The following is a 10516-nucleotide window of genomic DNA, read 5'->3' as shown; positions in this document are numbered from 1 at the left end:
ACCCTAACCGGGTGCCTTAAATCCACCCTGACCCGGGTCCTTAATCCGCGATAACCGTTCATCAAATACGCTACTCGCTTCGCTCGCGCGTATATCCATATCTCTGCTCCTTCTCCCTTACCACCTACGCTAATTCTTACCTTATCCACCCTATCACCCGTACCATATACACTATGATCCCCCTATCTACGTCTACTATCCTCACCCTCACTACACACCCTATTTTCCCCCTCACCACGTCCGCTATTCTTACCCTATCCACGTACGCCATTATCACCCTCACCACATACACTATCACCACCCTCTATTCTCACCCTCACCACCTACCCTATTCTCACCCTCACCACCTACGCTACTCTCACCCTATCCACTTTTACTAACCACCCTTACCACATACACAATTCTCACCCTATCAACTTTTACTAACCACCCTTACCACATACACAATTATCACCCTCACTATATACCCCGTTCTTACCCTTACTATACTTTCCTTCCTTCTCCCTTATATCCCCATCCTTCCCACTATGTCTATCTTCTACCACCTTATATTATTCTTAATCAATACCCTCCTCTTTTCTATCTTCATCCTCTCTTAACCTATCTATTATACCATCTATCGAAATATTTATTATATCGCCCCTTCCTCAATCCTATTCGATCCCGATATCTTCCTATATAACCTCAACCTTCCTATATCGTATCTCTATAACCCTGGAAACCCCGTCCGAACTCCCCCTCTACTATCATCCAACCCCATACGCCGCTACTTCTATACTTCACATTACTTATATCTGCCAAACTAACCAATAACCCTCAATCTATACCGATTTATATCCTAACTATCTATCTTTCTACCAAAATCGCGACTTCTATCAAATCCCTTTTGATTCATATCTATATTGTCTATATTTTCTAATTTCCTATTTAATTTTTTTTCTCTCTCTTCTCCTCTCTCTCTTCTCCTCTCTCTCTTCTCCTCTCTCTCTTCTCCTCTCTCTCTTCTCCTCTCTCTCTTCTCCTCTCTCTCTTCTCCTCTCTCTCTTCTCCTCTCTCTCTTCTCCTCTCTCTCTCTCTCCTATCTTACCCTATACGCCATTACCCTATCTATACCGGTACTTACCTTGATATCTACGTCTATATCTATATCCTATACCCTGATACGGACGCCTCTCCCTACCCCTACGCCGATACTCTCCATGTTACTCTATACCCTAATATATACTTACCCTTACTCCTTCCATATCGTTTGGGACTCATATATCTATGCCTCTACCCGATTGATATATATCTTCTGTATACTAACCCGATTCCGACTAATCTCTTCCTCTTACTACCGTATACGCTCTTACCCTGACTACTATATACCCTGTGACCCTGACTATACTGATATGATTGATATCCATATACTCGATGCCCCTTCGCTTTTATTATCGGTATACCTATACTCCCTCGACCCGAATATTGCATTCTCCCTACTCTATATATTCCGACGAAAATCTTGATGTCTATTCTCGCTCTTCAATATAAATCGATATATTACCGATCTTCCTTATATTTCTGTAAAATCATTCTCTCTCTACTAATGATATCTCTTTCTACCGAAACCCTGACCTCTCTTCTACTCTGACGATATATATTACCCGGGTCCCGGATATACTCGCTACCCTACGCTGGTATCCACCGGACCTGTATGTCTATTTTCTCTATACCTACGCCTATACCCATCCCTATGCCCTCCGCACCTATATACCTATACTCTCTGCACCTACGCCCTCTGTCCCTACGCCTACGCTCTCTATACCTACCATCTCTGCACCTACGCCCTCTGTCCCTACGCCTATCCTCTCTATACCGATATGCCTGGTATACTACTACCCCTACTACCCATATACTATTACCCGGACCGTACTATTACCCCTACCGCTATTACCCTTACCACGATTACCCTTACCACGATTACCCTTACTACCCCTACTGTATCACCCTTACCACGATCACCCTTACCACGATCACCCTTACCACGATCACCCTTACCACGACCACCCTTACCACGACCACCCTTACCACGATCATCCTTACCCCGACCACCCTACCCACTTACGCTATTATCCCCCCAACCATACTATCACCCTTACCACGATCACCCTTACTACCCCTACGCTCTATCCTACCCCTACCCTCCATCTCCCTACACTCGGAATCTCGATCCCTTCGCCCTATGAATACCTATGCGCCTATGCTCTCTCCGTCTTGATGCTTGATACCCGAATATATGACCCTACCTCGGATAATATATTTTGGGTCCTATATCGCCATCCTCTACCCGATTGATCTATATATTCGCAATCCTAACTGGATGCCGGCCGAATGCATCCTCTCTCTCTCTTCCCCTGACCACCCGATACGCTATCACCCGGACCACACTTATACTCGGAATATCGATATACTCTATACCCCTACGCTGTCGATTTCTATCTACCTGTACTCCCTCGATTGGGATATCGGATTCTCCCGACTATATTTATTTCTACTGAAATCTCCATTTCCACCATCTCTCTGGTTTATGAATATATATATTATCAATATCACTGATGTATGGGCGAACATCATTCTCTCGATCAATGATATATCTTTCTTTCGAAATCCGGATCGTTCGTGATGCACCCTTCTATCCTCGCTACCCTGGGCTCTACGCTCTCTACCTCGATATATAATTATCCTCACGATATTCCTTCGACCGATATCTCTATCCTCTACCCGATTGATCTATATATTGTATTGATACTTTAATTATTCCGGCCGAAATCACGCTTTCTCTACTTGAATCATATCTCTTACTACCAAAACCCTGACCTCTCTCCATTACCCTGACCATACTGATAACGATGATCCCCTATATACTCGCCACCCCGGGCTCTGCGCTCTGCGCCTCTATGCCCTTTACCCTGTACGCCTACGCCCGGTGCACCTACGCCTACACTCACCCCTGCGTCCACGCCTACACATATGCCTATGCCCCGTACGCCTACGCTCACGCCTATACCTTCGCCCTCTGCTCCTACGCCTACGCCTGCTCTTTATACTCTCTATACCACGGGCCTCTACCTATACGCATACGCTCTCTATATCTATATATATACGATCTCCGTACCTATACGCCTATGCCTACGCCTGTGCCCTCGCCACCCTCACTACTATTACCCTCACCACCCGTACGCTATCACCCTGACCACGCTATCACCCTGACCACGCTTGGGCTCTCTATACTACCGGGCTCTATACTCCGTACGCCTACGCTCTCTGTACCTACGCCCTCTGCACCCACGCCTACATCCACGCCTACATCCACGCCTACATCCACGCCTACATCCACGCCTATCTATATACCTATGCCCCGTACGCCTACGCCTACGCTATCTACACTCACGCCTGTGCTAACGCCTGTACCTACGCCGGTGCTCTCGCCATATGTACGCCTATACTCTCTAACCCGATATGCCTGGTACGCTACCACCCTTACCACTCCCTATACTATTACCCTTACTACGCTACACACTATCACCCTAACCACGCTTGGGCCCTCTATACTACTGGGCCCTATACCCCTAAACACCCTACACTCTCGATACCTATATGGGATGATCTTGATATTCTGTTACGTCTTTGTGCACAAAAACCTATCTTTCTAATATCTGATATTCTGTTGCGTTTTTATGCATAAAAACCTATCTCTCGAATGCCTATCTTCTGTTGCGTTTTTGTGCACAAAAACCTGTCTCTCATATCTGATCTTCTATTGCGTCTTTGTGCACAAAAACCTGTCTCTCATATCTGATATTCTGTTGCGTTTTTATGCATAAAAACCTATCTCTCGAATGCCTATCTTCTGTTGCGTTTTTGTGCACAAAAACCTGTCTCTCATATCTGATCTTCTATTGCGTCTTTGTGCACAAAAACCTGTCTCTCTCATATCTGATATTCTGTTGCGTTTTTGCGCACAAAAATCTATCTCTCGTACGTCTTTACATTCTGTTGGCTTTTTGTGCACGAAACCCTATCTCTCCAATGCCTATCTTCTGTTGCGTTTTTGTGCACAAAACCCTATCTCTTGAATGCCCACCTTGATTATATATATCTACTGAACGACCCTACGGGAAATCCGCCGATCCCGTGAATGATAATATATTCCGATTCCGCCATCTACTCGACTTCATGCCCCTGATAAATCCTTCGACACCAAATGAACTCCTGTACTAACCGGGACTGCTGGCATGCAATCTCTTCTGCCATACCCCCAAAATACCGCTTTAACTGCTCCTCATCCGTACTATCCACCCCGACATACTGTAACCGTCGATCCCACGCCGTACGGATCTCCGCATGCGTTTTCTGGCTGAACAACATCATCGCCACCATCGGTAACAATGTGTGCCGGTATTGCTCACATCTCTGCTGCGCCTCCGTCGTACGGGATATCGCTTTGCTGGGATCCCCCTGCGGGCATATCGACTGCGGCATCCCACACCGGAAATGCGCGCTGTAATCCTGGTAACGGATCCCATCAAACGCACGCATCCGCTTCCACCACGCCTTGGCCTCGATATTATACCCCCACGGACACCGAAACAACTCATGTCCGTCATCCCTCCCCTCCTGCGCACACGACCAACACCGCATCAACCACCGTCCGATCTCACTCTGGAAATACATATCTCTCTGGATCTGGTCCTGCCTGGCCTCGGGTCGTTGGCTGGACAACTGGGCCCGCTGGATGTCCTGCCGCCGGAACTCATGTCGGACGGCCATGGGGATGGACGGGCCCTCTCCCCGGGACCCCTGCCCTGCGTTCTCTCCTGTGGACCCTGGGCTGGGGCTCTCTCCCCCGGACCTCTCGCTGGACCTCTCGCTGGACCTCTCGCGGGACCTCTCGCGGGACCTCTCGCGGGACCTCTCGCGGGACCTCTCGCTGGGGCTCTCTTCCCCGGACGTCTGCACTCTGGGTACCCTGGTATGCCCGTCCGGCGTGCTGCTCTCCATCTCGTCACCGATATCCGTCTCACGTGGATACCACCCCCGATCACACCCATCACATGCCGATTCGTCGTCCGTACACCCCGGCCGGACATGCCCATCTAAATATTCATCTAATATCACCCGCCGGCATCCACCCCCCGCGTCCAACGGCAACATATACTGCTGTACCCGCTGCTGCTCCTCCGCGGACTCGGGCATCCATGCCGGACGCTGCTGATATCCCACCCGCTGCCCCTCCGGCTGAATGATGATCGCCTCACTCGGCAACCCGTCACGCCCCGCACGCCCGCTCTCCTGCGCGTAATCCAATATCGTACGGGGCTGCCCCAAATGGATCACGCTGCGGATGTCCGGAATGTCGATCCCCATGCCTAACGCGTTGGTGGCCACGATCACCGCCCCCGCCGTCGTACGGAACCGGGCTAACACCCCATCTTGATCGTGCTGCTGGCTGAAATATGCGTCACACCCTAACTGGTCCGCCATCATCCGGACGTGCGCCACGATACTCCCATATACGATCACCCGTCCGGGGTGGGCCCGCTGGACCCGCTCCTGGATAAACTGGATCACCCCGTCCATCTGGATCCACTGGGATGGGTGGTCGTACCCCGCCTCCATCTCCGGGCACCATACCCGGTATGCCACGTTGGGCCGGTGCGTGCGGGCCCGGTATATGGCCACCTGCTCCCGGGGCCACCCCATCCGGTATAATAACGTGGGCTCGGCCGCCGGGGGTAACGTGGCCGTCAACATGACCATCTGCGTCTTGGCGGCCCGCAACTCCCCCATCATCTGCAACTGGGGCCGGAAATCATCTTGATTGTTCAACACGACGTGGCACTCATCGATCACGATCCGCTCCAACCGCTGTAACATCCGCTGCCGGTTCAAAAACGTCCGGAACCCCTGGCTGCGGGTGCTCTCGGGGGTGACCAACACGATCGACGCTTCGTCCGGGGGCCGCTGGCTGTCGTACGGCACGCATGATATCCCCAACTGCTCGCACCGCTGGACCATATCCTGGCGTAACGCGATCAACGGGACGACCACCACCGTCAATCCACCCCCGACCCACGCGGGTAACATGAATAATATGCTCTTGCCCCCCCCGGTGGGCATCACCGCCACGACCGGGCTGACCCCCTGCTGGATCGCCCGCAACGCGGGCTCCTGCACCCCACGGAATACCATCTCGGGCCGTCCGACCATCTGCTGGAACGACTGCAACATATGGGCCTGCTGTAACTGATACCGCCGCTGCGTCCGGCTCTCCTCGGCATCATCCTCCCACGGATTCGGACGCTTACCGCATACCCCGGCGCGGACGGCGGATGCAAACCCTAAATATTGATGCCAATCCTGGCTGGACTGCCGGAACCGCTGCCGCCGGTGCGTGGTGCTGTTGGTGGGCTCCATGATCGTACGACCGTACATCATCCCGGCCACGTGGGACGAATGGGTGGCTTGCAAATCCGCAATATGCCCCATAAACTCCTCCTCGTCCATCCCACCCTCATCGTCGGGGTCGTACGGGGGGGCCGCCTCGCCCGTGCCCTCCTGCACGTTACTCTCAAACTGGCTCTTGCCCCGTAAATACCGCCGGCTGATCGCGATGGCGATGTCGCGGTATGCCGACACGTGGACCGCCTGCCCGTGCAACCCCGCGGCCGTGGCCGATTCCAACGCCTTCCGGAATCGTACGCCCGTCCACGCCTGCTCGCTGCCGGCGTCGGGGCCCCATAAATACTCTTGTCGGCGGGGGGTGGGGGTGCCTCGCTGCTGCCACTGATATGCTTGCAATATCTCCACAAACGGCAACACCAACCATATATATCGGACGACCAACTCCCCAACCTCCTGCGGCAAATACCGCTGAATCACCTTGGTATCGTTGGTGATATGGAACCCTTTGTGATATCGGCTGACAAATACCACCATCCCATCTTCGATAAACACGTTGCGGATCTCTCGCTCGCTGTTCCGGTACCGGATACTCAACAACTCGGGCGTACGGCTGGGCTGGCCGGCCGTGATATGGATCGCCACGCTTAACCGCTCGCGGAACCGGGCCACCTCGGCAAAATACCGGTCAATTGCACGCATCCGGAACCCCTGGCCGTCCGGCTCGCTGAATCGCCGCCGGAACGTGGGCTCCTGGGCCACCCGCTGGATCAACCACTCGGCCCCGTGGACGGGCCACTGCGTACGGGAATCCTTGATAAAACTCCAATCCGCCGTCCGCTGCGTGGGATCGTCGTATATATCCTGTAAATCAATACTGGGGATCTGTGCACCCTCGGCGAATATCAACTGCTGGTGAAACTGGTTCCGCATGCTCTCGACCAACCCGTGGACCATCCCACGGAAATCACCCATGGTAAAATGCAACTGCTTATACAACAACTCATCCTCGCCTTTCCATCCGATATGCCCCTCGGACGGGGTGTTGAAAAACACCTTCTTTCCGTACGTGCGTAAATCCAATAACCACTGGACCGGCCCGTGGGTCCCACGCACCATAAACGCATCCACCATCAATCGTAACCACTCGGGAAACGTACGAATCACCCGACGACCCTGGATCTGGGTGGGGGGTCCCAAAATGGACGTGGTGGGGGATCCGGGCATGGGACGGGGGGTGGGCGTCTCTCGTACGGGGCTGCTGGCATAACCCTCGTCCCCGTCAAATATATATCCGTCCGCGACGGGGATATCGTCACCACGGAAATGGGGCTCCTGGCTGCCCTGCGCGAACCCACGCCGGATGGCCAACGAATCGGGGTCTAACCGCAACGCCTTATGCAATACCAAAAAACGGGCGATCTTGATCAAACTGGATATCTTGGGGGGGTAATCCTCCACCCCATCCCATCCGGACAACTTCCGGCCCAACACGGCCGATGCGCATATAAACGCACACCCATACTCGTGGTGCCGGATCCGCTGGCGTAACAAATTGATGCAAAAATCCATAATCGCGCACTCCAACGGCGATAACTCGTACGGCTCGGGGTCCATGGGGTCCGGGCTGGACCGGCCCGCGGCCTGCGCACGCCGCCATACGATCTCCCACGACCGCTGCTGTGCGGGGGTGAACTCGTACGGGGGACTCTCCCAATCGTGCGGCTGCTGGGTGCGGGTGAAAAACATCAATATCCGCTGCCACGGCTCAATATGGTCCTTGATCTCCGCTTCTTTCATATACGCCAACAACGGCTCGTACGGGGAATCGGCCTTCTGCGTGCGGGCGGCCTCAATCCGCACCAAAAACCCACTCGCCCGGGTGATCTGCTGGCTGACCATGGCCAATCGCTCCATGGCCTGCCAAATGGCCCATGCCGCACCCTCGGGGCCCTCGGCATCCTCGTCCGGCCGCTCCATGGACTGCACTAACGGGGCGGACGAAATGCCCTGTAAATACCGGACCCACCCCGTACGGTTTAACCACGGCGTGGCTTCGTCGATCTCCCCGGCCTGGATCACGGTCTGCTGGCTGCGGGCCTGCTGGGCCTGGAATGCTCGGACGCGCTGGACCAACTGGTGGATGGCATCCACGGGTGGCACCGGTTCGGCCCGCGGTGGAACGGGCTGGCGGATCTGGATAAAATGCGACCCTAATTGCCGCTTGAAAATCCGCTGGCATCTCACGGCCTGGCTATTGGCGTGGATCTCGGCCTGGATCTGCGCGATCTCGGACGGTTTCGGTCGACCACGGTGGCTACTGGGGGACCACTGGTGCTGTTCGGACCAATGGTTTTTCATGGACTTTAAATCGCGGCAAATATATACTGTACAACGTGAACATAATAAACCATCTTCAAATATGGTTAATCCGGGAATCGGGCTATCAACCTGGGTGGGCCAATGGCTGATATCGGGCTGGTCCTCAATATGGTCCCACTGCTGGACACATTGCTCGATATACCGTGCGGTTGTACGGGGTACCCGATGATTGGTGCCGGTTAAATGGGTGGTAATATTATCCCGTCGTACGGCATGCTCACACTGGTGGCAAATCACCACGTTGAACTCAGAATTGGTGAAAAAAAACTCGCTGGCCTGGGGACTGTGGGGGGTGGTTTCGGACATACTGGAAATGGAAATATCACACTTGGGGCGATGATGCAAATCCGTATGCGCAACTTCAACACCGTACGGGCAAAATTCGTTAATTGGCCTTGAAGAACGAACTGAATATAAAGCTGAATCAAATCAATCGACCCCCTGAATTTTCAGCTTTCTAACCCATGTGATCCCCTATACCCTATTGGGTATCTAGTGGCGGTGGTCGTACGGTGATGTATCACCCTAGCCCGCGGTCGGCACCTCTATTGGGTTTTTGTGCACAAAAACCAATCTCTTTCGCATCTTAATATTCTAATGGGTTTTTGTGCACAAAACCCCATCTCTCAAAATCCATATCCCTGAATTTTCAGCTTTCTAACCCATATAATCCTTGTACGGTGATGTATCGCCCTAACCCGCGGTCGGCACCCCATCAAAAAAACTCCCTGATTTCCAACCCCTGTTTTAACCATTTCCACTGCTTCGAATGATCTGAATTTCGGTTTGACCATGAAATAGAGGCTGGCGAAAAACATATCAAAATCTGAGCCCCGTCCGAGTCCAGAATGTAAATCCATCCTTATCTTGAAATAATATTCCATCGTACCCCGACCCACTTTTTTTCCCCCATACTAAAGAAGTCCACCCTAATTCCATCGTAGTAGAATGGAATTACCCCCATGGGTTAGAAAGTCGAAATTTCGTTGATTGGTGGCTGAAAACCCAGTATGGGACTAAACCAGCTAGCAATTCAATGAAATGGGACCGAAAACGTCAATCTTCTGAGATTTGGGTAAGTCTACAGCAAGTTGCTAGCCTACAGACTGGAGAACCTAAGGTTATGTGTATTCACTGTAATACCTTACTTGTGCACCCTAATTGGAAGGCAACTGGTACAAATACAGTCCGGCGGCATTTACAGAGCTGCCTAATAAGGGTAAAGCGCCCTAGCATTCAGCATCTTATGCAGAAAGCGGTAAATAGATCTTTTTTCTTCTTATCCCATCTTTTCACCCTATCTTTTTTTCAGACAAAAAAGCTAATAAGCTATTTAATAATAGACCCCAAGGTCCCCAACCACCAATCCTACCATACCCTTCTCAGACGATCTATGGAAAAAGCAGCTTTTGACTACTTTTACTAGTCTAAACCTCCCTTTTCACCTAATCGAAAGCCCACACTTCCAGAATCTTCTACAGCTTACCCAATCAGCACCTTCTATCCTGTCTTTCCCCTGTGGTCAGACAATTCAACGCTGGTTAGAAAAAGCGACAATTTCACAACAAAGAGCTATCCTCGATACCCTACCCCCTACTTCGAAGCTCTCGCTTAGCCTCGATTGTTGGACCTCCCCCTTTCAGCAAGCATTTATCGCCATAACAGGCTATTTTCTTGACGAATCATGGGAGTA

General features: G+C 52.2%; 4 protein-coding genes across 4 annotated transcripts; 3 read left to right on the top strand and 1 right to left on the bottom strand.

The window, feature by feature from the left end:
* Positions 1-173: 173 nt before the first annotated feature.
* N7520_004273 (uncharacterized protein) lies at positions 174-380 on the top strand (the record flags this gene model as incomplete). Its single annotated transcript, XM_057138208.1, has 1 exon — positions 174-380. The coding sequence occupies one exon, from the start codon at positions 174-176 to the stop codon at positions 378-380; it is 207 nt and encodes a 68-aa protein (XP_056998673.1).
* Positions 381-1732: 1352 nt separating this feature from the next.
* Positions 1733-2257, top strand: N7520_004272 (uncharacterized protein; the record flags this gene model as incomplete). The annotated part of the gene is made up of 1 exon (XM_057138207.1): positions 1733-2257. One exon carries the CDS (start codon positions 1733-1735, stop codon positions 2255-2257), a length of 525 nt encoding a protein of 174 aa, XP_056998672.1.
* Positions 2258-2888: 631 nt separating this feature from the next.
* On the top strand, positions 2889-3692 carry N7520_004271 (uncharacterized protein; the record flags this gene model as incomplete). Its single annotated transcript, XM_057138206.1, has 1 exon — positions 2889-3692. The coding sequence occupies one exon, from the start codon at positions 2889-2891 to the stop codon at positions 3690-3692; it is 804 nt and encodes a 267-aa protein (XP_056998671.1).
* Positions 3693-4203: 511 nt separating this feature from the next.
* On the bottom strand, positions 4204-9129 carry N7520_004270 (uncharacterized protein; the record flags this gene model as incomplete). Its single annotated transcript, XM_057138205.1, has 1 exon — positions 4204-9129. The coding sequence occupies one exon, from the start codon at positions 9127-9129 to the stop codon at positions 4204-4206; it is 4926 nt and encodes a 1641-aa protein (XP_056998670.1).
* Between the last annotated feature and the right edge of the window lie 1387 nt (positions 9130-10516).

This window comes from Penicillium odoratum, assembly GCF_028828045.1.
Source record: "Penicillium odoratum strain IBT 22623 chromosome Unknown utg000003l_segment0_segment0, whole genome shotgun sequence".
Taxonomy (NCBI): Eukaryota; Fungi; Ascomycota; class Eurotiomycetes; order Eurotiales; family Aspergillaceae; genus Penicillium; species Penicillium odoratum.
This window is presented reverse-complemented; position numbering and strand designations above follow the sequence as displayed.